The sequence below is a fragment of the Mercurialis annua genome, linkage group LG8, assembly GCF_937616625.2.
Source record: "Mercurialis annua linkage group LG8, ddMerAnnu1.2, whole genome shotgun sequence".
Classification (NCBI taxonomy): domain Eukaryota; kingdom Viridiplantae; phylum Streptophyta; class Magnoliopsida; order Malpighiales; family Euphorbiaceae; genus Mercurialis; species Mercurialis annua.
Genome location: NC_065577.1, coordinates 220,418 through 247,474, shown reverse-complemented (window position 1 = coordinate 247,474; position 27,057 = coordinate 220,418). Strand labels below are relative to the sequence as shown.

Genomic DNA, 27,057 nt, shown 5'->3' with positions numbered 1-27,057 from the left:
AGTGGACTCGGTTAGAGTAACCTGAGCCCCGTATCTAGTAGGTCAGACCTACCAGTGGGTTGGACCCACCATTGGAATTAAGAGATTTGTCGCGACTGACGTGGTTGAGTGTGAACACTCCTGGGTCGGATTATTGGATGAGTTTTGATTTGAGTACATACATTTAAAATGTTCGAGGATTAAGGTTTCAATCGGATCTTGTACTTGGCTACATGCGATTTGAATGTTATTGCATTGTTTATGTTTTTATATGAATACTTATTAGTAAATATATGAACTCACTCAGTATATTCCCGTATACTGACCCCTCACAGATTTCCTTTCAGGTGAAAGACATTTTTGAAGCAATGGACTTCTATCCTACTTCCAGAAGTCTGTATTTTTGAAAGTATGTAAAGAAACAGTACTTTACTCATAAAGCTGCAGTAGATAGGTGTTATGTATTTTATATCAAACAGTTTTCTGTATATATAATTTTAATGTTTTAACGTTATTAATGTTTTATGTTTGCTGCGTTATAATGATTTGTGATTGCCAGACGACAAGTATGCCTGACATGTTTTCAGCATGATACGTGTTTACGTCTGTCATGCATAACGTGGTATTTGCGAAAAATTATTTTATGTTTGAGGTTTGCTACGGGTTTCGGAGCAACCACTCCCATTCCCTAGCGCCGGTCTCGGCCCATGAGATTAGATCGTGACAATATTTCAGCTTCCACCTTATAAATTAAGGTTAGTGTTGTCCCAAATAAATCATCAATTGTTATATATTTTTTTTAAAATCTCTCTAATAATTAATATTTCTATAGAATATATTTAAAATCTATTAATTATTAAATAATAGAATTATTAATTATCTGACGTGGAACGAAATTGGTTTTCTCAATTATTTATTAATTATTAGAATTATTAATTTATTGAATATTAACTTTTTGAGGTCGACTGTACAATCAAACAATAGACCTCCAAAACAATCATAAATCTTAATACAACAAATAATAATTAATAGATTATATGTATTGTATGAGTATATTTGATCATATATATTAATTTAATTAATTAATATAATTAATAAATAAGTTGAAACATATCTTAGACGGATTTTCGGCGAATTTTACCTATTTAACTTTTTATTTAACTGCGTCAGAAATGAGTTGACAAGTTTGTGATCTCAATACATATAAACTCAAATTAAACTAGTTTAACTTTGTGTTGTGTAGTGTTGCTTCGGAAATTGTCAGTCTTAAAAGAACCACGTAAACAACTAAAAATATGAGGAGTTAATTGTCTAAAAAATAAACTAAAAAGTCTTTAATGCTCTTTTCAAAAATGTAAAGGATTCTTTTACAACGTTTTAAAGTGGAGGATCTAAATGGACAATAAAAAATGGAAGAGCTTATATAATGTTTTGAAGAGTTTTTTGATTAAGGGAGGGAGTCAGAAAAAATGGCGGAGGAGGAAGAGGGAAGTAGACGGCGTTTACCTAATTGGATGATTAACGCCGCCCCAGCTGCTTCTTCAGTCAAAAATGAAACCAATCATTCTAAGAAAAACAAAAAGGAGAAGAAGATCGACGCCCCTGATTATAAACGGGGAGAGACGTTATCAACAACTTCCGCTAACGACGGCGCCGGAGATCTTAGTAAAAGAAAACGGAAATCCCGAAACGATGCCGTCTCCGGCGATCACCATGCCTGCGATCTGACTGTTAAAGACCTCGTCACCATTGCTGAGGAGGTACCTGACTCCTGCTTCTGTAATTTCTTTTCACTGTAATTTTTCATTTATTTTTAACCTACATTTCTGTTCATCGCCTATTTATGCAGTACGTGATGCTTGATAACAATAATTATAATAATGAATCACAAAATCCAAACTTGAGTGGTGAACTTGCCGCCATAGCCAATGATGCCCAAAGTGACCAGTTGACCTTAAATGTTAGCACTGGGGATGCTGCTCAGGACATGCTTCATCTTCTATTGGGACCCTTGCTCACCAATCCACTACATAACAATACTCCTTCATTTACTAGTGACCATCATATACCTTTATTCTCCGACTCCGTCGCTTACCAAAATCACAATGATCCACCACCACAGATGCTTCCACCTACCATTACCAAGAAGAAGTCCAGTCTAAAGGACAAGGTGTCCCTGTTCTTTGACTAAAAAAAGGGCCGTTTTGTTTGATCATATGTACTTTTGCGTTTTTATCTCTCCAGGGTACGTACTTCTTTCGTGATTTGTGAAGGTTGTTGTGATGTTTTTTATGCCCTTTTAGTTGGAATGGGTGGATCAATGAATAAGTAGTTTGGATTGTCCTACTCAACCTTTATGCAATGGAAAAAATCAAATCAGGATTAGCATTATTCTAGTAGTCATTTATTGGAAGCTTGATTGCTGCCTTTGCCTGGATGCTGTAAATTTGCTATAAATATTATAAAGTAACGAGAAAAAGATGAGAATATAAAAAATCTTAAGATCCATTCTGTTAATTGATCAGTGGTCTCGAAAGTAGATTTTAGATTAGAGGGCGAAGTTTCTTTACTGGCAGTCAAAGCTCGTGTCATTTATAGCAGGATGGTTTTGTAGTTTAAGGTCTTATACTATCGAAATGTTCTTGGAGCAGAATATTCTTTCTAAACACACAATGTCTTAAAATCGCATTTGACAGATTTGTTAGCAAAGTACTTACTCGTCTGTTGTTTAATTAGGAATAGGATAGCCATGTTTGACAGCCTAACATAGTTTCTCTACTGCAGGAGTTAATCTACTAAACTCAACATTTGGTTAATTTTTTTCCATGGCCATGTAGACCGGTGTATGCCTATTACTTGCTTGATTCTTCCGATAAGAACGAACTCATTTTGTTTGCTGAAGTCAGGGGTGAGGGATCACGTGGGTTTTCCTCTACAGAGATAAATTTAATTCTTCGGATTTATTTATAGGGTTTGGCTTCAAGAATCAGTCACAGTAAATTTGTTGCTCAAGTCTTCATGTATGCTATCTCTGCTGAGGGAAGATGTGGATAATATAGTTAATGATTTAACATGTGTTCTGAAGTAAGAATCTTGGAAGGCCTACTTTGTGACCAGTTTTCTTGACATCCTCTTGAACTTGTTTTCTAAACTCTCCGAAAGTGAAGTCTCTGTATATAGATGACTCTTTACAACTCCCTATGAGGGTGTCATATGAAGGGCAGAGGAAGTAGGCAATTGAGTATCTCTCCTTCGTTCTATTGGCCATCACTTTGTGCTCCACACTCTTGTACACGTCATTGCTCCATGCCTGTCATTCAAGTCACAATTCGAGTTTAAAATCAGTAGCGAATGAAAACGAAGTTCTAATAGTTCGGTAGGTAGGAAATACTTTTACCAGCAGACATAATTGATGAGAATTGAAATTTTGGAAATGCTTTTTCAAAATTTAGTACCTGAAAAAGATCTCCAATGTTAACGATTAGAGCATCTTGATTAGGCTCGACAGCAACCCATTTGGAATCCTTCATAAGTTGGAGTCCACCAACTTCATCTTGATAAAGAATTGTGAGGAAATCGCTGTCAGTGTGGGGCACTAGACCAAAAACCTCAGAAGATATTGGACAAGGTGGGTAGTGATTTAACCGAAGGAAGCTATTGCTTTCGTGGCATTTGTCTTCAAACACTGCGGTTGAATGACCCAGGTTCTCTGCTAGGACTCCTGCAAGCAACTTGGCTAGCTTCGACATGGATGCCGAAAAGTCCATCATCACTTCCCTGTTGATTAAATGAAAAGAATCAATGTTAGAGGGAAATTAAGCAGATTGGATTCCGGGGAAAGAAGGAATTGAAAAGATAAAAGAGCGAACCTTAAAGAGGTAAACCCGGTGAAGCAGGGTTGTTGGGAAATTTGAGAGAGAGGAATGTGGAAAGACTCGGACCAGGAGAATTGGGTGGGAGAAGTAGCAGTTGGGGATCCCCATCTATATGAATTATTTAGAAGACCATTGGTAGCTTTCCTCTCGAAAGGTGTTTGAAACAACTTCCCTTGTTCTCTTGGCATATTCTTAAGTAGCTCAGTACTTATGCCATGGTTTACTACTTGAAAGAATCCCCAGTCAGATGAAGCTCTCGATATAGCTGAACGACAAGCGAACCTCTCCTTTTCATCATCACTTCTCAGATGATGGAGGTCTATCAATGGGAGGTGGCAGTATTCCTCCACGCTCATGCTCATGCTCTTTCTCATTTCTCCGCTTTGCAGGGTGTTGCTAGGCGGGCTGGATATGGCTGCGTAGGAGCACTGGAGTGGTGGATTCATTGATTGATTCATATTATTGGTTTGGTGAAAGAGAGGAGGTGCAAAAGTAAAGCAGCAGCAGGAGAGGGTTTAGTAGTAGTAAAATAAAGAGAGGGAGAGGATGGTGTTATATATGTCCTGTGACCAAGGAATTGGTTGGGTGGGGGGCAAAAGGAACAAAAAGAAAAGAACAAAGTGAGGAGCTTTCAAATGGCGACACTTGTCGCAACTAGAGCCTTTTAAATCGAGAGAGACCAAGTCTTGGAGTTACGCTCAAATTAGGGCAAGTAGTATTCCATTTCAGATGTAGAGTTTGCTCTGAAAAACATTGGAACAACAAAGTTGGTTGAATGATGAATGTAAAGATGTGGATTTTTAGTCAAATCCAAAATTCAACGACAGGTTGCCGCCCGGAATCAGAAGATGAAGAGTTGAAGTGCCGTCCCTAGAAACTTCATGTCTTCATCAAATCCCTACTTTGGCTTTACTTGTTGCACACGTAACACATCTTTCAAAGCATTTCTAGCATTATAATATTACATTTTGACCTTCAATGGAAACATATTGTCCAAATTTTTTTTTCGTTTCTTCCCATTTAAATATATCATGTCTATGAATGTATTCAAACAAATAGAAACAAGAATAATCAAGAATAGACCATTCCCCTCTAGCATTTGCATTTATGTTGGAACCTAATTTGTTCTTCAGGCAAGACAAACCTATTTTATAATTACACAGAATATATAAGTCAACTCTGCTTTTGTCACTAGGTTAGGTATTTTTAATTCTGTTTGAAAATTGATATTTTATTTTTATATTTTTTTAGAAGTCTATATCGTGTTTTTAGTGTTATTTTCTCTGAGTTTGTTTTTTATTTTTTTTATTCTAAAATGGTGACTAACTTAAAATGTAATTTATAAAACAACGATTAATAGCATAAAATAAGAAAAACAATTCTAAAAACTGTCTTCTTAATTTAAATGGAAAATATTTTATAATCCACCATTTATAACCCTCCGTTTTTTCATTCTTCTAATTTCTTTTTAAAAGCCTATAGTTTAAATACTAATTCAATCTACTCTTTGTTGCCACGCCATGTGGATTAAAAAAGTGGGTTAAAAAGGTGAATTATATGGTATTATTTAAAAAGAATATATCTCTTTTAAAATGGTATGGAGGGAGCATTTGAAAGTTTAAAACCATCTGCTTAATTACTAGACCGATTCTAAATAGAAAAACAACTGAACTTGTAATTAATTACTTGTTTGTTTGTTTAAATTCAAGAACATAAATGTAATCACACGCACAATTGAATAATGAGAAAATTTCTTAGGTTACCTTTCTGTAAAACATTATTATCGCGTTGTCCGACCCCTTTTCATCTCATACCTTTTTATTTACCAAAATAACATTGTTTAATTTTTAATTTCAAAAATATTATTTTTACTTTTTATGTTTTATGTTTTTCTTCATAGATTTTTTATTTTGTTATTTTTTGATTGTGTTTCTATGGTGTATTTTATGGTGCTCTATGGTATTTTTATAGTTTATTTTATGTTTTTTTAGTGTAAATACACCATAAAAATACTATAAAACATAAATCAATTTGTCATATACAAAATCAGTGCAAAACAACCATAAAAACACCACAAAATATAAATCAATTTGTTGTGTAAGAAATCAGTAAAATAAGAGAACATTTATATGAGTAAGAGAACAGTTATATTAATAAAAGAACAATAGATCAATAATAATATGCGTATAAAAAAAAAATCAAAAAATCGCAATAATATGAGAATTTTGTTTGAGTTCAAGAAAAAGTTTCTTCTAGTTTGAAGTTTTCAACCTCTTTTCCACAGACGGCGCCAATTAATGGAGTCTGTATTCTGATCTGGTGAGTAAACCTGTAAAATAGGGTAGAAGCTAACCGGACGGTGATTGTCTAATTAACTCTCCGATGCTAAAAACAGTTTAGACTTTGAACAACGTTTTGTGTATATGAATGTGATTCTGTCATTAGGCATATCTCAAACTCTTTATATAGTAGTTGAGAGAATACCTAATAGACGTCAAATAGAAAAGTGATTCCTATTTAGTAGGGATTAACCTGGAATATGAAAGGGGTTCCTCATTTAAGAGGTCTTATTCAGAAATATCTTTCTGGATAAGTTTATCTTCCTAAATTGGAGTTTGTATCCGAATAGAAAAGATATTCATATATTCGCTCGTCAATGATAAAATCCCTCGTATATTTGAGCTTTTGCCAGATTTTTTTAGCGACGCGTTTTTTCCGAATCTTTGGAAATATCGGTCTTTCTGGTGATTCGGACGAATTTCCTTTTGATTTTCAGTATCGACGAATCTCATGGACTCAAACACTGATATTTTCCCAAAGAGTGTATCCCATACAACTCGGTTCTACTATAATTTTGTTGGAATTCGATTTCCATAAACTATCTTGCAATTTTTTTAAAAGAATAATACACAAATGATATTAAATGTTTTTAAAGATGTTCCCCTCTTCCCTTCTTAACTTTTAAAAGAACAGTACATCACTGATATTGATATTAAATGTCCTTTTTTAGGAAGGACACATTAGGAAAAACATTAAAGTTTCATTTGAATGACTACACAATTTTATATAAATATACTAAAAGTTAATATATTAGGAAATACTCTCTTTATCCCATTAATTAAATTAAGGCTTAAGGTCTGAAAAACTACCGACCTTTCAATTTTTTTCAATTGCACCCTCACCTTGTAATTTATTCAATAGCACCCTATTTCGTATTTTTGACTTTCAATAGCACCCCGACCTTATAAAACAGTCAATTTTACCCTATTTTGTATTTTTGACTTTCAATAGCACCATAAATTATCAAATTAAACTCATTTACCGAGGACTTATTTGAACTTTTTTTAAGTTAAAAGACTTGTTTAAAAGTGTGCAAGTAGAAAAAAGTATAATTTCACCTTTAAATTTAGTTTTTATGAAAATTTTCATCTTTATAGTAATCAAATTATCTAATTTTTCACTTTAGAGTGCTATTGAAAGTCAAAAATACAAATTAGGGTGCTATTGAAAAAATTACAAGGTGAGGGTGCTATTGAAAAAAAATTGAAAGGTCGGTAGTTTTTCAGACCTTAAGCCTTAAATTAAAGGACGATAATAGAAATATATTGAAAATTTAACATTGAAACTTGTAATGGACAAGTATTTTCGAAAAAAAAAAACTTTTAAAAAGAACAATTATAAGGTAACAGTGGGAGTAAAAAAAGTCGGCAATGTTCTTTTAATAACTAACCCTAATTATAATAAGAAAACTGTATCATTGAATCCTCCCCCCCTAAATAGGAAAATCTGCTTCATCAAGAATCTATATTGGTGTAACTAACAGGTCCTAGTGGTAGCAAGAACAACACAAACATGCAATGCAAGTAGTTACAGATCAAGCACTGAATATTCCACTCCAAGGTACTGTCTTATACATTTGTACACAAGAAATTTCAGCACAAAATTCATCAAAAACCGAAAGGTAATCTGGTTAGAGCTTCTCCCTGGAATGGGCAGTTTGCATTTTTATTTTCAGATCATCGTTTCAGGTACCAAAAATGGGATCTCTACAAATCTTTCCATTGGGGGACCCGTGAGTTGACAAGTATGTGTACAACAAAAGGAAGAACCGCCTCCTACCAAACCACTTAGCATTTACAACAGTAAGATTTTCGTACTTACATTAGACCAACCGGATAAATCAAATCCACCAGAACAATTTCTCAGTCAGCATCTTGGCTCCTGCTTCAGTTGGATCCCACTAGGCGAGCAAAACATCATTGACTAGAGATAAAAAAGAGAAAGGTTATACATCTCAATTGCAAAGGGAGCTGTTTTATATCTTAAGACTTCTGGTTTCTAAAGGTAACATTTGAAGTATAGTGATAACATGCCATATCAAACTGCATATAACCGCTTAAATCTTTTAGTTCAACACTACATTAACCTGCGTCCATTTCAACATATTGAAAACGGGCCATTAACCTTTCGCGTACATTCTTAAGACATTTGAGCTTTATGAAATTGCCAACGTAATCATTTTACAACTGTTAAAGTATCATATAGAGGAATTATGGCTTGCCCCCTTAAAAGCAAGCACCTTCGTGATGATCACCGAGTACAGGAAACTGATTAAGAAATTTTCTTATCATAACTTTTTCTTGCCTGATATAGGCATCCATGGATATCGGAAAAGTCAAAAGTGAAAAGAGCTTACCTGAGTTGTGCTCGGTAATAAACTATTTGCAAGATCCTCATTAATAGATACAGGCAGAGGTGGCATCTGGCTCATGATGCCAGGCATATCTCTCATGCTGCAAAATTTAAGAGCAGAAATTTCAAAAATAATATCAATGTTGGAGTTAAATGACAATAAACATTGTCGTTATTTGAGTATATTGAAAAAATCTACATACTCATTCAGGATGGCAGTAATATTGGTCCTTGTGCGACAAAAGAGATCGATGTTATCCTGTAACTGTTTGTAAAAAGTATTAAACTAGCAGGCATGACTAGTTTTTTATAGTACCATGGAAAATGTAAACATCAAATGGCAGATTGTAAGGAGAAAAGGAATTATTCACTAAACAGGACACCAAGTCTCAAGTCTGTTTTAGCTCAAGACGTTGAACATCTGAAAGAGTACTCAGTAGCTCGGAATCTAACCCGACTAGCAATACTCTTGAATAAGATATCCTATTTGTTGCAAGGTTCCAAAAAAAGTTTCAGTGGCATTCACATTTGTGATTACAACTGCAGCCAATATTGCATGAAAAGTTATTGAGTCCTAGGTTTCAGCACGTTCCACTAAAAAGAACACTTTTGAAACTCCATTACTTTAGATTTATGACTTATTCTTGTAAATAATGCAGTCCATATGAAACTACGAATTGAGATCACGTCTATGTATATAATACTCAAAGCTAATACTCTATATGTATAAAAACTAAAAACAGTCTAATACTTGAAGCTAAACATGATTGATTAGTTAGAACTTAGAAGTAGAAAAACAGTCTGTATAAAATATATTGTACCAAGTACCATTTTAAAGAAGAAAATGCTTAAAAATAATGAATAAACAACAATTTTATATTTAAATTTATGAAAAATAAAGAGCAAAAGAAGTGCAGTTGGGAAAAGAAATAGCGTGCACGATTGGAAAATTATAAAGTATAAAATGTACATAGAAATTAAGATTACCTGTAGTTGTAGAGTTGAAGTTCTCTGAAAAACACATAAAGGAAAAAGAATAGAATTGAAATTCTCTGAAAAGCAAATAAAGAAAAAAGAAACAGAGAAGGTAAAGGAGATATGACCAGTCCTTAACTTTTAACCTACTTAAAAATTTAGATCATATTTGACTTCAGTGTTCCGTTTACTTTTTAAGAATTAAAAAGAACTAACCTAATATTAATACAAATTTAAAAAGAGATGTAATTTGACTTGATATTCAGTTTATATTTTAAGCAGTAAATGAAACCAATTCCGTATTAATATCCATTTACAAAAATAAAAAAGGCCTGCTCTGAGCTTTTTCCTAAAAGTGCTTGATACAAAAAAGTGTACTTAATACAAAAGGCATGTCGCTTCAGCTGTTAAAAAGTCCTAACCCCTATTTGCACTATGTTCCGCTTAAGCGCTTTTGACTGTGCTGGTGCTTGACAATAACAATTGTCATAATCTTGTTTTTGTTTACATTAGAAACACAAGAAAAGCCAAAAAGAATAAAATCAACTATACATGCTCCAAAATACTAAAATAGAGTGCAGAAAATAATTTGAAAAGCATGTCCCAAGTGGATTAGAATAATGGTCCCTAAAAGAACGGAGAGAGTTGTCTATCACTTCAGAACTCAAATCCAAAATACACCAATATAACAACAGCCAGTTAAAACAGTTTGCCCATTAAAGAAAAGTTGGAATACAATCATGCGACAAGAATTAATTTTTCAAAAGCACAATCAAGTTGACTCTTTCAAATTTTAACAGAATTTTTGGATATTCAAGTGTTTCTAGTGTGAAATAAATAAGTGGAGCACAAAGAAAAAAGAAAAAAAGAAGACACGTCATGAAAACCAGTTATGATGTCATTCTCCACTTTTACTAAATTACATCTGCTGTACTAACACACCTTTTCAACAAAAGAAGGAAATACTATAACGTACAAAGTACAAGCTATAATAAGAAAGATATCAATTCAAAGAATCATTGATAGAATACTACTACTAAGCATCCTGAAGCAATGCATCATGAATACATGAATTCACTTCTCTTTATGAGGTAGTTTTTATTGGTATAGCCAACACCAAGAAAAATAATAAAGAGACAGAAAAAGAGAGAGAGTGATCAGAGTATTTACCTTGAAGGTAGAAAGGTTAGATGTAATTTTACTAAAAGCTTGAACATTTTGTTCCAACAAATGCCTGGTTGTACCACTTATTCCTGAGACCAGCCAAACAAATAAACCAAGAAAAGAATTTACTTTGAAACCAAATAGCATGAAAAAGAAGAAAAATTCTAGAGGCCATAGCAGAAGTAGAACAGGAGAAAATGATATGCAATAAATTTCAATAAATCACACTAGAAAGCAGAAATTTGATTAACAAAAGAAACAAGAAGGATCAAGGCAAAAGAACACGCTTATAGACATCAAGGAAGCTCATTCCAAGAACATGCAAATTTTAATGATCAACTCAATATTAAAAGAATTACGATATTCCTACCAGCATATGTCAATTTTATATGCAGTCTTCACTCTACACCATCATTATAGTTTCCAATTTTACGACCAAACACACCAAGAGTGATTTCCCAAACAAATAACCATTAATTCGGAATTCTTGGCCATAACATTGTATCATAAATTCCTTTACAAGTCGAGAAACATAGATGCTCGTTATAAACTAGAAGAGCTATATAGATACAGGAACACAATTTTGATTAGCTAGAGGGAGAACAAGGATCTTAGTTCTGTTAGAAATTTCTTTAGAGAGGATTAAATTTTAGCAATTGCTTGTTCATGACTCTGGTTAAGTTGACATCGGACTATAAATAATTATCTTCTTTGTAATTCTGGTTCTACATCACATTAATTTACATTGCAATTTTGAATGACGTGCTCTAAAGGCTACAATATTCTAGGATTAGTAATAACAAAAGAAAAGAAAACAAATGTTGGGTACTTGGGTTTCAAATTAGACCATGAAACAGAATACACATGCATTAATTGCCATGAAAATAATATATATATATATATATATATATATATATATATATATATATATATATAATCAATATTCTCTTAGAAAATACCAACATGCTAACCTTCAAAAGAAAATGGTTCATCCTGGTTGGCATGTTGTATCATTAGTGGGTAGACACCCATGTTCTGCGGCAGACCTGAAGGCACATTCATCTTAGAGGATGATTCCACTAGCTTATCCTGAAGAAGCATGATCTTTAGAATACTGGTTCTTCAATCAACAATATATCCTAAAGACATTAATTGATGCAATTAATTAAATTTATGGAGTCATTATTATGCTATATTACAAGCAAATTGAGTGGTATTTATTTAATTTATCGCAATGTGTTTGTCACTCATCCAGCAATTTTAAAGTAATCAAGGCAAGAACTTCAGGAACCATAAAGTGTAATTGAATATATAATAGTTAATCAGCTTATCCCCTATCATAGTCATCATCTTGCTACGTGATACTTGGAAAAGCACTACTGTTGCTAGACACTTCAAAATAGAGGAATGGGAAGTATTTGGTCAAATCCTAGAAAAAATTACGTGGCACTAACATGCCCTTTTCCCATGAAAAAGATACATATGAAGAGCACTACGGGGCCATCCAATTCATATTACAAAAAGACAACAAAGCAGGGATGTAGAAAATAATAACCATGAAATAAGAATAGGGCCAGTCATCTTATTCTTATTCTTTCAGTTAAACATTGTTGTTATACATTACTGAGAAATGATGCAGCAAACATTGGCATAGCCAAATAGGCGTATTTTCTTTCATGGATTTAGACAAAACATAAAATTAACAAAAACAGATACAGCATACAATATTAACTTTCTAACAAGATCATTCATACCTTTCTAATAATGACCTTCTTTCCCAGATTATACTCTTCCGCTTTCCTTCTCTTTCTCTGTGAGAAGTTTTTACCAGTAAACATTTAGTATGAAATCCAGCATGTTAATCTATATATATTGACCATTAAAATCTGAAGTTAGGGGCAGAAGCACATAAATGGAGATCATATAACAAACCAAACCATTAAAAATGCTTCTTTAAAAAGTTCAGATAGAGTTCAAATCCCAACCAAAAGTAACTTGAATTTTTTACATGTGTAGGAGATGACAGAAGGCAGTAGACTATAAATGTTAAAATTTGAAGAACAAACACCAAAGGAAGCCAAAAGAACCCAGTTAACATTTAAAAGAAATAAGACGACCAAAGAGGCATGAGAAAGGCATCATCAGAAAGAGAAAAACAAGAACCTACCGTCATCCATCTACACCTCAAAGCAACATCACGTACAGCTTTATCACGCAAGGTGGCAGCAATCTTGATGTATTTCATTATACTTGGCTCATCAGCAAATCTACATGTTTAAAAGAAAAAGCGTTAGCAAGTTACAGTGAACAAATTAACAAATAAAATCCCTTATAGGAAAAAAAGCATGCGGTGGGAAACCCAAAAAAAAAATTACCATAAGAAAAGAAACTCAGGAAGCAAACAAATTCATATATATATTATATATATACACACACACATAATTGTCATGCCCAAGAATGTAGAACACGAGAGCTAAAGTTGAAGGCCATATTAGATAACAGCAGCTAAGCTAATAGAACAGATATAATAGAAGTAAATCTGTGAGGAAATCGTATAAAGCAAGAAGGGGCAGGGGGTACTTGGAAAGGCCCTCTTCCAGAATGATCTGTTCGTCAACAGACCACTCAACAGCCAAACCGGTGTCATGCTGGAGGGCAGGTTGTGCTGCCGAGTCGATAAAAGCAGCAGATGAATTGACATGAATAATTCCTTGAGGAGGAGGAGGAAGCGGAGCCGTATTAATGATGGTGGAATTGTGAGCTCCAGCCAACATATTCATCCCAAAGTAGTTGTTAGAGCCACCCCCACCCCCCATGGGAATCATCTCCGAGGTGGTGCTGGTGCTGGTGGTGCTATTTAACGGTTCAGACTGGAAGGAAATGGCGTGGCGGTTGAGAAGCGCCGAGGCTAAAGTGTCTTGTCTGTAAAACCCTGAGTTAGACTCAGCTGCCATTTTTGTTGTCTTCTGTCCACCAACAATTTCACATCTCTCCCTCTGCCTCTGCCAATAAACAAATAATAAAATGCTCAACCAAAAGCTACAATTGATTTAACAGCTAGCAATAATATGAAGAATTACTCCAGTAAACCCTAGAAATAAAATTAAAAAAACCAACAGGTGCAAGACAGTTGTTTAGTAAGCGGTGAGTGACACAGATAAAGGAACACGCAGAAAACCCTAAAACCGAAAGAGAAACAAAAAAAAAACGTAGCTGAAATGAGCGGAAGAGGAAGAAAATACCTAACGGAGAGGGCGGTTTCCGACGGGAGTGGTGAATCAGGAAGTAGCACCGGTGGTTGTTGGTATTTGGTGAGATGCTTTTAGTTTTCAATTGAATATCACCACTCACTCACTCACTCACGTCGGCCAATGCCCAACCCCAAACAACATATATGGTATGGTCCAACGAGTAAGTAGTAGGTTAATCTCGGCGACTGAATCTGTTCTTCTCTATGCTTCGGTCGGAGACGAGAAATGAGTAGGATCTCACAATCCAATCCAATATCTATGCGCGCACACACTGCCTTTCTCTTTCTACATATATAACCATAACACTACTAGTATTTATGATAATTCACTGCTTATTTGCCTTTATTTCTTCTTCTTCTATTTCCTAATCTAATTGGCTCAAATAAAGCTTATTTGGACTTAATTATATTTATCTAGTAATTTATTTTAGTTTTTCAAAACCTTTTTTTAATTATCGGAGAAGGAAGAGTGCTTGTAAAAAAATAGAATTCATAATCTAGCAGAGTTGTTGAGTTATACCTTATTGCTTTGTATAGATTTTAGGCCAAATGTCGTAAAAAGGCCAAACTTTTTATAAAAGTTTCATAAAAGTCCTGACCTTTTAATTTTGTCGATTTTGGCCAAAAACAAATTATTTAATTTCAATTGTGGCCAACTCCCAATTTGATTTCAATTTGCCTATGTGACGCCTATGTGGCATGTCAAATGTTGAAAGGTCAGGACTTTTGTGAAATCAAATAATTCATTTTTGGCCAAAATCGACAAAATTGAAAGGTCATGACTTTTGTGAAACCAAATAATCAGTTTTTGGCTAAAATCGACAAAATTGAACGGTCATGACTTTTGTGAGAGGTTTGGCCTTTTTACAACATTTGGCCAAGATTTTACTAGAGAATTGAATCAACAAAAAAAAAATACAGGTGAGGTGTAGTTCAGTGGGATGCTTTCACTATGTATCTCCAGAGAGCAGGGGTTCGACCCTCCCTCTGACAGCGATTAGACTGTTTAAAATACGAATATACTTGCTAATTTCTGAAAATCCGCTAATACCTAACCTAGTGTAATTATCTTTGATTAAAAAAATGTAAATTCATTTATATTTGATAGAAAATAAAAATTAAATTATTTTACTTAAAAATAAATTTCACAATGAAATTTACATACAGGTTAGCTATTCTATTTAATAATTTAAAAAAGTTAAAACTCCTTTTAAATAAAATAAAATAAAAACATAATATATTAGTGTATCATAACTTAATAAATTAAAAAGTGTTATTTCATATATATCATGCATACACATCATATAATGAAAAAAACTAGTGCATTTTCCTAAAAAAAAAATAGTGTATTTGTGTTGTTTGAAGAATTGTGTTTTCTCGTTTAGATATTTTAGTTTAGATGTTCATTTTTTATTTTTAATTAATTTTTAAGTTAGTTAGTTTTCATTTTCATTTTATTTTTCAAATAAAGGGACAATATTTTGAACCAATTTACCAAACATCATTAATAGAGACAAATACGTAAAACTGAAGATTTTAACAGTATATTAAAGCGTGTAAAGCATAATGAGACTTTTTATATAGAATAAATAAAAACTGAGACTTTTTTTAGGTATTTTAATTTGATTGTCAATTTTTATTTATATCACTTTTAATTTTGTTTTTCACCCTTTCTTCATTAATTTTTTAAATATATTTTTCTAATAAAAATCAAATTTGAATATATATATATATATATATATGTATATATATATGTATATATATGTATATATATATGTATATATATGTATATATATATGTATATATATGTATATATATGTATATATATATGTATATATATATATATATATGTATATATATAATTATAGTAATATATTTTATGCATTATCAACATGCATAAAAATTTTCCCTAATTAAAATAGAATAAAGTAAGTAATAAAAAATTGAAAATATAATTAATTTCATAAAATTAATAGTACTAATTAAGTAAAACATAAATTTAAAATTACCAGTAATAAATTTCTTCTAAATTAAGACAATCTTAAGAACATGGTGTACATAAAAAGAGAAACGAAAGTAGAAAAGGTTAATAATTGATGTCTCCGGAACTTGGAATTCAGCAACAGTGCGAATCCCCATAAGCATTTGATGCCAATTATTGTGGGTCTCTCCAACTTTCCTTCCTTTTTTCCCCCTTCTATTTAAGTTTTTCCTTCTTCTTCCCCCTTGTATTGAAGTTTTCTTTTTGTATTTAATTTTCCAGAAATTATAAGGTGAACTTAGTCCACGTAAACTATGATAATCATACGTTATGATTCACCACATAGGATTATGAAAAGTTCATAACTGTACGTAGTGGACTAGGTTTATTTAATAATTTCTCCTATTTTAATGTAATTTTTAAAAAGTTAGATAGATTCAACTACGCCATCTAGAGTTAACCACTTTAAAACACTTTATTAACTGTGTAAAAGCTTTAACAAACAAAATTACATTGATGCCATTATTTTAGTAATACTACTTGACAATTTCTTTATAAATTCTATGTATTTTTGTTGAGTTAGTATTTTCATATGAGTGGAATTATCAACTCACCATCTCAAACTGAATCGTTTTCAGCTCAATACAAGAAGCCACTAAAATCAAATCAAATTCTGAATTAATTTAAGCAACTCAACCTTATATCCCTGCCTAAGATACTAATGATAATTGAAAGGAAGAAAAACTAAAAATAGAAGTGGTAACTTTACATCACAAGACTCTACACAAGTGCCTAGCTGAAGAATAAATGTTCAAAAATGCTACTAAACCACTCAAATGCTCAAATGTTCTTCTCTAGGCAGGCTCTGAACTGTGTCGGACCATCTTCCCGGTGAATGGTCGCTGCTATTTGATGATACTTGAGCCTCCGCTCTCGCATCCCTTATCATCTTTAACACCTCCTTCATTGATGGCCGATTTTCTGGTGCAATTGAGACACATGCCATTGCAACATTTACAAGAGCTAGCAGTTTTTCCTCTGCTGCCTCGTTACCTGAGGCAGGCTCATCCCCGGATTCTGTCTCTTCCTCGCGTACTGACCGAACCCACCGAGGAATGTCTGAACCGTGTTCCTGAACAAGGTCCTGGAATGGAGTTTTCCCCGTCAAAAGCTCCAAGAGCAGAACGCCGAAGCTGTAGACATCAGCTGGTTGGGTGGATGGTTTTCGCACATCCCTACTTTCAGGAGCTTTGTAGAAAAGAGAAGTAGCACTGGATTCGTCGACCGCATCTGGATCTCGGAACACTGTAAGACCATAATCTGTGAGGCAGGACTCAAATTCAGGGCCTAAAAGCACATTGGAGGATTTCAAGTTTCCGTGGGTTAAGCCAGGGTTCTGGTGGATATGTAGCAGGGCAGTTGCCAAGTCCTCAGCTATTTTGAGGCAAGAAGTCCAGTGAAGAGGCTTTCCACCACCTGAAGTTCTGGTTCCTGTAAAACCATAGAAGATACACTCAGTAACCCAGAAACGATATTTAATGAGAACTTGTTGGAGCATGCACATCCCATCCAATGAGAAATAAAAGAAAAAACAATTTGTCTTAGTGGGCAAAGAGCTTGCAATTATAAAAAAGAACACTGACCACTGCCACATAGAAGCAACATGAAGCATATCCCAGGTCGGTCTTGTTCATAATTATTAGTAGCATTAAGCGGAATAAGTAGTTTTCTTTTTCAGATGAGGATGCAGATGCCAAAATTACAATGAGCATATATGCAAGGGATAAATACAGAGTCAAAAATGTGATAATGAGCAGGAAATCAATCTTATAAGCAATTCAACCTGAGATAAGACGTTAACTGTGATGCTCATATCATCAAAATCACCGAAATTCATAAAATCTCTCGATGTGGACGTGCCTTTATAAAAATGTTAAGAAGGAAGTCATTACGGCTTCAGTGTTCAAATATTCGATCTACTACTTCTTCTGAGCTTCAATGTTAAAAACAGACTTAGTCACGAAATGAGCTTATTAACTTGCATCACCAATGACTAAAACACATTTGCTCTTAATTTTTCAACTTAACTTCTTGCTGTTAAATTGGTTAAATTTCCTAATACACACACAAAAAAAGCGCTAATTACGGTTGGGATTTTGTAGCTGTCATTAATTAATCTGATGTATGAGACCAGACGGGGCAGTCAAAGGACCCATTTCTGATGGGCGTCGGTGACAAGTGTTGAGTAGGGACAACAGTAACATGAGATGAGCTGTCAATTTAAGAGCAAGCTCTTTTTGGAGAAGCATGCTATTATTAAAAAAAATTGATATTGGCGCCATTTACCTAAATCATTAAGAAAGTGACCCAAATTATATAGCTAGCAGTATAAGTTTATAAGTAGAAGAACAAAAGCATTTATACAAGATTCAGGACCCCATCAGATTTCCTCATGCAAAACAGACCCCATCCCTCAAATTAATTTTATTTTATTTATGACATGGCTGCTTTCTTTTCAAAGGCATTTCACTTCAAACATGTTTGTTTGTATTGTATTGATTTCTTTGTATAATCAATAATTTCAAATACTCATTTTATTCTTGAAATTGTCCAAAAATAAAAAACTACAAAAAAAGAGATAAAGTGAAACCTAGCTCAGCTGGCTAGTACTCTCTAAATTTCTAATACATGTGATTTTAAGGTAATAAAATAAAATAGTTAACTACTAACTTCCGATATAATTAGATTTTATTTCTATTGGAAAATAGACAGTAGCTATGTTCGCCGGTGAAGTTTTAGCCAAATAACTAGGCCTTTTTAAGTGTATTCCTGAGGTTTGGATTCCAAAATTCAACACAACCAGTAATTTCAGCATACTAATTATTATCATAATTAAATTATGAGTAATGTCATATGAACCATCTCTTTTAATCCATCTTATTAGTACCGTCTGATGTGACAATTAAAAAGTGAATATTTTAAATTTTGTTTTAAAATCTATACTTTTAAGAATTGGACGCACGGGCGGATCTAAAAAAGGATCAGGAGAGTCTGCCGACTCTCCTCGCTGGAAAAAATTAAAAAAAAAAAAACAGATATTAAAGGTATTTTTCTTGACTGCTCCTATGAGTGTTAGGGGCGGTTTTTTTCTTGCAGGGGCGGTTAAAAACCGCTCTAAAAGTATAAATTACTATTCTAATCTGTTTTTATTGCTATTTTATTTTTCTAAATAAATTTAACCCTCTTATGACAAATGAAATCTATTGTGGTTAGAAGCATTATAAAAAGTGGTGTTAAATAGGTGGAGTATTTTTTCATTAGAAAAAAAGGAGAGGCAGTAGGTGTGTTGGTAAGGAAGGAGTATTTAGTTGAGTATAAAAAGAGAGAAAAAGACATACCGTGAAGGAGAGAGAAGAGACTGCCGTTAGGGAAATAATCAAATACAAGCAGGCGTTCCTCCTTCGCCTGGAAATAAGCCCTCAGTGGGACCAGATTTGGATGTCTTAATCTACCAAGAACATCCATGTGTCTCCTAAATTCCTCCACCCTCGGATATCTTGCATCTTTCAGTCTTTTAACGGTCACGATGAACCCAGACTCCATCACTGCTTTGTACGTGCTCCCAACGCTCCCTCTCCCTAACGTCTCTGCTGACGCCTTCAGCAGATCCTCCAAACTGTAGCCCATCTGCTGATCACCTGCTCCCAGGAACACTAATGTACCTAATCCCTCTCCTTCCCATGAAAACCCACCTCGTCTCCCACTGTTATTACCTCCCATGCCACTCTCTCCGCCGCCGCCTGTATCCACCGCCTCCTCCTTGCCTTTACTTCTTACCTCCTCCGCTCTCCCCCTCTTCTTGCGGAACACACAAACCAAACCTAACAATATTAAACAAACCACCAAAAACCCACCCACACTACCTCCGATAATCTTGATCAATTTACCCCGCTTCGACGACTTTGAGCCGCCGCCACCAGGGCTCGCCGACGGCCCAAGCTCTATACTCTTACACGCTTTTCCAATCTGTTCCCCGCATATACCGGCATTTCCGGAGAAAGATGAACCGTTAAACCTGATCAACGCTGGGGTCACCGGAATCTGACCTGAGAGCTGATTGCTAGACACATTAAAGTACCTGAGACTAGTTTGGTTCAGCGGCGGAACGGCTCCGGTGAACCTGTTGTCTTGTAAGTAAAGCATATATAACCGGGAAAGTTTGAGGAGAGACGCCGGGAGTGGACCGGATATTTGGTTTTCAGCTAAAACAATAACTTTTAAACGGTGTAGGCCTGTGATTGAATCTGGAAAAGAGCCGGAGAAATTGTTTGTGTTAAGGAAGAGAGATTTGAGATTGAGCAGACCGGAGAGATTAGGGATTTGTCCGGAAAGTGAGTTGCCTTTGAAACTTAAAACACGAAGCTGATCTAACTGATTGAGAGTTTTTCCGTCTAGAGTGCCGCTGAGGTTTAGATACTCAAGTACGAGTTTAGTAACCCTTCCGTCCATGCATTCTTTAATCCCTCGCCATTTACAAGCGTTGCTTCCTTGCGGCCACGGCAGAGTGTTCCGGGGATCGACGGCTGACTTGAGAGTTAATAGCGTTTCCGCATCACTCGATGCGGCAGCTGCTGAAAATAAGCAGAAGAGTAGATATAGAAAATGGCACCTCCATGAGTGCATGATCTTGATATGGGAAGGCAAATGCCGCTTCCTGTACTGTAAAATGCAAATGAACTCGGAGATCATACAAATGAACTCAGAGATCATAGATCCAAAAACCCGCAGTTGGTACTACCTTTCAGATCTACATCTTCAGCACCCAGCATAATAATTCACTTATTTAGTCAACAAAAGAAACAGCATTTGCATTTAGATCGAACAACTTAAAAGTAATAGAAAATCTACTCAACTTGCTCACCAGAACAGCACTATGCCCATGAGAGGCGAACTTTGAAGCTGAATCCGAGGCAGAGGAGGCAACCCCTCACGTGAAATCATTACAGAAGTTGCAGAGAGCACAATATAAATATAGTATAATATTCAAAAACCGCAGGCATATTATAAATATAATCGTTGCTTGTATTGGGCTGCTCAAAACCCCCTGCTCCTCTATTATTGAGCTGTTTTTGAACTCTTGGAGCTGGTGGGTAGAAGATGGTTCTTGTGGGTGTGCTCCATATTTCCAGCTAGGTCCGTTGATAGATGTATCTGGATTAATTTGTATGTACGTAGCAGAAGTTGAAGACAATAATGGGGGAGAGAGAAGACATGTATTCACGCAGGAAGCCGGTGAAGGAATTGAAACCAAAGGAGCGGTTGGTCTGACCTCAAACGTGGCGGTATTAAATGAAAAAAGAAACTCAGATGATGCAGTTGAGCTCACGTTGAGGTTAAATGTGTGCAAGGCTGTCACCTTGTTAGATTTTGGGACAATGGTAAAACATTTTCTCATCGAATTTTTGCTCTCCACGTTTTGCCGCGGGTCTTCGCTTCCGTCATTTCCCCGAATTTTGTAGATTTGTTTTTGTTGGGTACACCATCAATATTGTTGCTACTAATTTATCCCCACTTCTTGGACTAATCCACTGCTGTTATAAAATTTGCCATATTTTTAGCGGGTTTTTGCACATTTATTTTTTAAAATTGTTATGTCTCCACCTTTTAATATGTTAATAGGCCTCGTACTTTCAAAAAAAATCCTGATTTTATAAGAGGGATTTACACAAAACACTCCTTTTTTAAATGAGGAATTTGCACAAAACACTCCTTTTTTTAATTTATTTGTTCTAAATACCTCAATTTCAAAAATTTACTTTTTTACTCTATTTTTCTATTGTTTTTAGTTGTACCTCAATTAGCAAAATAACTTATTTGTATTTTTACTCTCCTACTTTTAAACACATGCATATCTCATTTTTCCTTTTTTTTCTCTCTCCTTTTTCTCTTTCCTCTTTCTCCTTTTTTTTTTCGTTTTTTTCTTTTCTCTCTCCTTTTTCTCTTTCTTCCTTCTCATTTTTCCTTTTTTCTCTCTCTTCCTTTTCTCTCTCTTCTTCTTCTTCTTCTTCTTTCATCTGCAATTTTTTTCTTCTTCGTTTTTTTCGAATCTGCTTTTTCTATTTTCCACATTATACAAATGAACTCTAAGACAAAGAAATTTAAATAAAAAAAGAGTTTAAGAGATAATATGATGGTGATAGATGAGAAAGTTCTTCTTCTTCTTCTTCTACTGTTTTCTTTTTATGTTGTTTTAAATTATTGTAGCATCGTTTTTTTGAATTTTTTTACAACTTTTTTTGAAAAAATCGTAATGTTCTTCATTAATGATATTTTGATATGGTTTTCAAATGTTTTAAATTAATTTTAGAAATCGTTTGAAACTGTTTTCTCGAAACTATTTTATACTGTTCGAAACCTTTGTAAACTGTTTGAAACTGTTTTATACTGTTTGAAACTGTTATTTTTTAAATTGTTTGAAAGTATTTTTTAGAAACTGTATTAGACTGCTTGAGATCTTTGAAAACGGTTTGCAATTGTTTTATACTGTTTGAAACCTTTATAAACGGTTTGAAACTGTTATTTTTTATGTAAACGGTTTGAAACTGTTTGATACTATTTGAAACTGTTATTTTATAAACTATTGGAAATTATTTTTTAGAATCTGTTTTAGACAGTTTGAGACATTTGTAAACGGTTTGAAACTGTTTTATACTGTTCGAAACTGTTTTTTGAAACTGTTATTTTTAGATTCTTTAAAAGCGTTTTTTAGAAACTGTTTTAGACTTTTTGAAACCTTTGTAAACGGTTTGAAACCGTAATTGAAACTGTATTTGAAACCGTAATTGAATTTAAGCGAATGAAACAGTTTGCAACTGTTATATAATTTTTATTACGTTTTAAACTATTTAAACATCTCGAAAATCTTTGAAACCTAATTAAACATACTAAAACTGTAAAATAATTCGATTGAACAATTTTATATCTTTTTTTTTCACTGAATCCACAGTTTTTATTGATCGTAATGTATGAATTTGAATAATGAAGCATTAATTCGAAAATATCTGACAGAATATTGAAGAAAAAATAGTGAAATTTGAGAAAATTTGAGATCTGAAAAAGAAAAGAAAAGACGAGATACAAATTTTGAGGAGAAAGAAGAAATTTGTTATGATAAAAACATGTGGAGTAATTTTTAGGTATAAAAACAAATAGGATAGGGTATAAAAATAAATGGCTGACACAGATAGGTATGTAAGTCAAGTCCAAACTTTATGGTAGGTAATTGCTAATATTTTTCTTATTTAGGTAATTCTCTCATTCTCTCTTTTTAAATTTATTTGTTTTAAATACTTCAATTTCAAAAATTTACTTTTTTATTCTATTTTTCTATTATTTTTAGTTGTACCTCAATTAGCAAAATAATTTATTTGTATTTTTACTCTCCTTCTTTTAAACACATGCATGTCTCATTTTCCTTTTTTTTCTCTCTCCTTTTTTTCTTTTTTCTTTCTTCTTTCTTTTTTCGTTTTTTTCTTTTCTCTCTCCTTTTCCTCTTTATTCCTTCTCATTTTGTTTTCTCTCACTTCTTTTTCTCTCTCTTCTTCGTCTTCTTCTTTTTCTTTTTCTTCTTCTTCTTCTTCTTTCCTCTGCAACTTTTTTTTTCTTCGTTTTTTTTAAATCTGCTTTTTCTATTTTCCACATTATACAAATGAACTCCAAAACAAAAAAATTTGAATAAAAAAAGAGTTTAAGAGATAATATGATGGTGATAGATGAGAAAGTTCTTCTTCTTCTTCTACTTTTTTCTTTTTATGTTGTTTTAAATTATTTTAGCATCGTTTTTTGGAATTTTTTACAACTTTTTTTGAAAAAATCGTAATGTTCTTCATTAATGATATTTTGACCTGGTTTTCAAATGTTTTAAATTAATTTATTAATCGTTTGAAACTGTTTTCTCGAAACTGTTTTATACTGTTCGAAACCTTTGTAAACGGTTTGAAACTGTTTTATACTGTTTGAAACTGTTATTTTTTAAACTGTTTGAAAGTGTTTTTTAGAAACTGTTTTAGACTGCTTGAGATCTTTGGAAACGGTTTGCAACTGTTTTATACTGTTTGAAACTTTTGTAAACGGTTTGAAACTGTTTTTTTGAGTTATTTTTTATGTAAACGGTTTGAAACTGTTTGATACTATTTGAAACTGTTATTTTATAAACTATTGAAAAGTATTTTTTAGAATCTGTTTTAGACAGTTAGAGACCTTTGTAAACGGTTTGAAACTGTTTTATACTGTTCGAAACTGTTTTTTGAAACTGTTTGAAACTGTTATTTTTTAGACTGTTTAAAAGCGTTTTTTAGAAATTGTTTTAGACTGTTTGAAACCTTTGTAAACGGTTTAAAACCGTAATTGAAACTGTACTTGAAACCGTTTGAAACCTTTTCTAATAGATTTTTAATGAGAACAAATCTATTAATAATTTACAGTTTTCTTTGTTTTTTAAGAAAGTTATGATCGTTAGATTTGAATTTGAAGTGAAATTTGAAGCTATTTGATTAGGAATTAAAAATTCGAGCGGATCGAAATTAAATTTGAAAGTCATAATAAATTTTTAAAAAGAAATGATAGAATTAGAGAAATCAATTTGTTGAATTGTTATGAGCTGAAGATTTTAAATTGAATTGTTTGATTTGTTGTTTTTTTTTCTCTTTAAATGAGCTGAGAAGAGAAGAAGAAGAAGAAGAAACTTTGAATAAAGTGTGTTAGGTATAAGTGGAGTATAAAAAATAAAGAGCAGAGTAAAAAAATAAATGGTTGACACGCTTGGGGTATGTAAATCAAGTTAGAATTTTAGGGTTACTAAATGCTAATATTTTTCTAATCTAGGTAATTAGCTAATTCTCTCATTTTATAATCCTTTTTTGATCTTACCCTGCGTTAGACAATTTGTTAATTTTTCCCTATTTTGCATTTTATCATTTTAATTGTTTTCTAAAATATTAAATTGATGCCTTAATTATTTGGAAAAAATTCAAAAACATTCTCTATATATAGCATATATGAACGAAGGACCACTTTGCCCCCTCAACTTATCACAAAATATCAAAAATGTATAAATTAACAAAATAAGATCACTTTTACCTTGCAACTTGTCAAAAGTGATACAAAACCACCCCTCCCCACTCTCAACCAAGAGAGTGAGACTCTCTGATCTTAATGGTTTTTCAACATGGTTTTTGATGGAGAAATGACTAAAATGGTCCTATTTTTTTAAAACAATTAATCCCTTTAATTTAAAATTTATATATCAAATTAACCCCACAAATTGCATATATACAACAAATTAATCCTAATTTTTTTATATTTTTAATATTTTTTTTTATTTTTTTTTTTATTTTAAAACTGAACAGACCCGTGGGTCACGACCCACGGGTCTGTTCTTCTTCCTCAAGAACAGATCCCAGGTCTGCTCTTCAAGAACATACTTGGGTCTGTTTGTGTAGGACCTTTCCAGCCTCTGCTTCCATCGCATTTCCTTCACTTGTGGTAATGTTGGCAATTCCAGTCCAGAATCTGTTTATTTAATCATTTCCCCTCATCCCTACAATCCTTAATTTTGCTTTCTAACTTTATATATATATATAATGCAAAAACAGGAGAGGCCTCCCATTAATTGAAAAGATTGAGTTTTCTTTCATATTTCTTGTTTCTTTAGGTAGTAGGTACAAAAAAACCCTCAAATTTTTCTCAAAAATATAGATCAGCCCTTTTATTTTATCTGGGCACAATTAAGCCATTGTGTTTTTAAAATTGAACAATTAAACCCTTATTATTTTAAAATCAAACAACTAAATCCTTTTATTTTACTTTTGGTACACTTACTCCCTCAAAATTTTGGTAAATATTTTAAATATTAAAATTATTTTTAAAATTTTTTCTTATATAATTATAAGAGAAATGTCAGCCATTAATGAGTGTTTCTAATGATGTTGGATGAAAGGGGTTATTTGTTCTATTTGAAAAAAAGGGCTTAATTATACCCCAAAAAAATAAAAGGGCTGATTTGTACTTTTGTCAAAACTACAAGAATTTTTTTGTACTTTTTGCCTTTCTTTTATTAGCATTTGAGTGGGATATGTTACCAACAGCCTAGCTTCTTATCAGTTTTCAAGGCTCATTTAACATCTTCCTCGGCTACTTAAAACCTCTAACCTGAACCGTATATATACACTATTTTCTCAAAAGCAGACGACGGCGGCGCCGTCTGTTCTTAAGAGAACAGATGGCTGTTCTCTCAAGAACAAACATGGGTATGTTCTTGAGAGAACAGATCTGAATCTATTCTCCCAAGAACAGATCTCCGGCGAGGAGGAGCTCCTCCTCGCCGGAAATTAGAATTTTTTTGGGAAAAAAAGTTTAAAAGAATTCCTAGGTTAATTAGAATTAATTAGTATTTAAATATAAATTTATTAGAGTAAATTATGATAAATTAGAAACCCGCTTTCCAATTAAGATGTCAAGTCAGTATAGGGGTGTTTTTGGACTGATTTTGACAAGTTCAGAGTAAAAGTAATCCGGATTTACTAATTTGGACGTTTTTGATATTTTGTGCCAGGTTGAGGGGGCAAAGTGATCCTTTATTTATATATTAATTAACCATGTTTAAAATTTATTTAGATTAAATTAAATTAATTAAAAATTTAAATTGGTTTTAATTTTATTATAATTATTAGTTAGTTTCTAAAAACAAAGAATTTATTTATACTTTTTTGAATGAAAATAAATTTAATTTTATCATTAAATATGGCTAATTGAACGACTTCATTATTTAAGCAAAATAATTGACAAAAATTAAAAAATTGGGGTACAATTGAAACGGTAAATTATAAATAAGACAAAATTGACAAGTTTTCATCGTCAGGGTAGAATCGAAAAGGGGATATAAGGTCGTGCTTTTTCAATGCATTAAGCATAATTTAATATTTTATAGTCTATTAGCCTGTTAGGAGTGTGCATAAACCGAATTGACCAAAACAACCGAACCAAAATTTAAAATTCGATTCGGTTTTTTCGATAAAACTATGCAGCTTGCTTTTAGGTTAGAAGTTTATTCAATATAGGATAAACAATTCAGTTAGGGCTTC

At 33.1% G+C, this 27,057-nt stretch overlaps 4 protein-coding genes across 9 annotated transcripts; 1 reads left to right on the top strand and 3 right to left on the bottom strand.

The window, feature by feature from the left end:
- The first annotated feature begins 1,401 nt into the window (after nucleotides 1-1,401).
- On the top strand, nucleotides 1,402-4,861 carry LOC126660611 (uncharacterized). 2 transcript variants are annotated; one of them, XR_007635389.2, is made up of 3 exons: nucleotides 1,403-1,739; nucleotides 1,829-2,224; nucleotides 2,764-4,861. XR_007635389.2 is itself a non-coding variant. In XM_050354181.2 (2 exons), exons 1-2 carry the CDS (start codon nucleotides 1,449-1,451, stop codon nucleotides 2,168-2,170), a joined length of 633 nt encoding a protein of 210 aa, XP_050210138.1. In that variant the 5' UTR covers nucleotides 1,402-1,448; the 3' UTR covers nucleotides 2,171-4,861. The 2 variants fall into 2 exon arrangements, 1 of the variants encoding a protein (XP_050210138.1); XM_050354181.2 differs by having other exon boundaries at nucleotides 1,402-1,739; nucleotides 1,829-4,861.
- LOC126660610 (gibberellin 2-beta-dioxygenase 6-like) lies at nucleotides 2,668-4,312 on the bottom strand. Its single transcript, XM_050354180.1, has 3 exons — nucleotides 3,849-4,312; nucleotides 3,435-3,756; nucleotides 2,668-3,289 (listed from the first exon to the last, which is right to left on the bottom strand). The coding sequence occupies exons 1-3, from the start codon at nucleotides 4,310-4,312 to the stop codon at nucleotides 3,047-3,049; spliced, it is 1,029 nt and encodes a 342-aa protein (XP_050210137.1). The 3' UTR covers nucleotides 2,668-3,046.
- A 2,860-nt stretch (nucleotides 4,862-7,721) lies between the features above and the next one.
- LOC126660530 (uncharacterized) lies at nucleotides 7,722-14,284 on the bottom strand. Of its 4 annotated transcripts, none has more exons than XM_050354090.2 (10): nucleotides 13,928-14,277; nucleotides 13,266-13,681; nucleotides 12,853-12,952; nucleotides 12,440-12,496; nucleotides 11,657-11,774; nucleotides 10,692-10,774; nucleotides 9,534-9,557; nucleotides 8,750-8,811; nucleotides 8,551-8,647; nucleotides 7,722-8,117 (listed from the first exon to the last, which is right to left on the bottom strand). In XM_050354090.2, exons 2-10 carry the CDS (start codon nucleotides 13,637-13,639, stop codon nucleotides 8,061-8,063), a joined length of 972 nt encoding a protein of 323 aa, XP_050210047.1. In that variant the 5' UTR covers nucleotides 13,640-13,681; nucleotides 13,928-14,277; the 3' UTR covers nucleotides 7,722-8,060. The 4 variants fall into 4 exon arrangements, with proteins under 4 accessions (XP_050210047.1, XP_050210046.1, XP_050210048.1 ...); XM_050354089.2 differs by having other exon boundaries at nucleotides 13,266-13,687; nucleotides 13,928-14,275; XM_050354091.2 differs by lacking the exon at nucleotides 9,534-9,557 and having other exon boundaries at nucleotides 13,266-13,687; nucleotides 13,928-14,275.
- Nucleotides 14,285-16,572: 2,288 nt separating this feature from the next.
- Nucleotides 16,573-21,483, bottom strand: LOC126660383 (inactive leucine-rich repeat receptor-like serine/threonine-protein kinase At1g60630). 2 transcript variants are annotated; one of them, XM_050353854.2, is made up of 3 exons: nucleotides 20,838-21,483; nucleotides 19,315-20,729; nucleotides 16,573-17,407 (listed from the first exon to the last, which is right to left on the bottom strand). In XM_050353854.2, exons 2-3 carry the CDS (start codon nucleotides 20,684-20,686, stop codon nucleotides 16,749-16,751), a joined length of 2,031 nt encoding a protein of 676 aa, XP_050209811.1. In that variant the 5' UTR covers nucleotides 20,687-20,729; nucleotides 20,838-21,483; the 3' UTR covers nucleotides 16,573-16,748. The 2 variants fall into 2 exon arrangements, with proteins under 2 accessions (XP_050209811.1, XP_050209810.1); XM_050353853.2 differs by having other exon boundaries at nucleotides 19,315-21,483.
- Nucleotides 21,484-27,057: the final 5,574 nt, after the last annotated feature.

Excerpts from the sequence above, each read along its gene's own strand:
- LOC126660611 (XM_050354181.2), top strand. The coding sequence starts at position 1,449 with ATGGCGGAGGAGGAAGAGGGAAGTAGACGGCGTTTACCTAATTGGATG. Across the intron at positions 1,740-1,828 it reads TCGTCACCATTGCTGAGGAG|TACGTGATGCTTGATAACAA; the intron begins GTACCTGACTCC and ends CTATTTATGCAG.
- LOC126660610 (XM_050354180.1), bottom strand. The coding sequence starts at position 4,312 with ATGAATCAATCAATGAATCCACCACTCCAGTGCTCCTACGCAGCCATA. Across the intron at positions 3,757-3,848 it reads ACCGGGTTTACCTCTTTAAG|GGAAGTGATGATGGACTTTT; the intron begins GTTCGCTCTTTT and ends TTTAATCAACAG. Across the intron at positions 3,290-3,434 it reads ACATTGGAGATCTTTTTCAG|GCATGGAGCAATGACGTGTA; the intron begins GTACTAAATTTT and ends CTTGAATGACAG.
- LOC126660530 (XM_050354090.2), bottom strand. The coding sequence starts at position 13,639 with ATGGCAGCTGAGTCTAACTCAGGGTTTTACAGACAAGACACTTTAGCC. Across the intron at positions 11,775-12,439 it reads AGAAGGTCATTATTAGAAAG|GATAAGCTAGTGGAATCATC; the intron begins GTATGAATGATC and ends ATGCTTCTTCAG. Across the intron at positions 8,648-8,749 it reads ATTACTGCCATCCTGAATGA|CATGAGAGATATGCCTGGCA; the intron begins GTATGTAGATTT and ends TAAATTTTGCAG.
- LOC126660383 (XM_050353853.2), bottom strand. The coding sequence starts at position 20,686 with ATGATCTCTGAGTTCATTTGTATGATCTCCGAGTTCATTTGCATTTTA. Across the intron at positions 17,408-19,314 it reads TCTCTTCTCTCTCCTTCACG|GAACCAGAACTTCAGGTGGT; the intron begins GTATGTCTTTTT and ends ATGGTTTTACAG.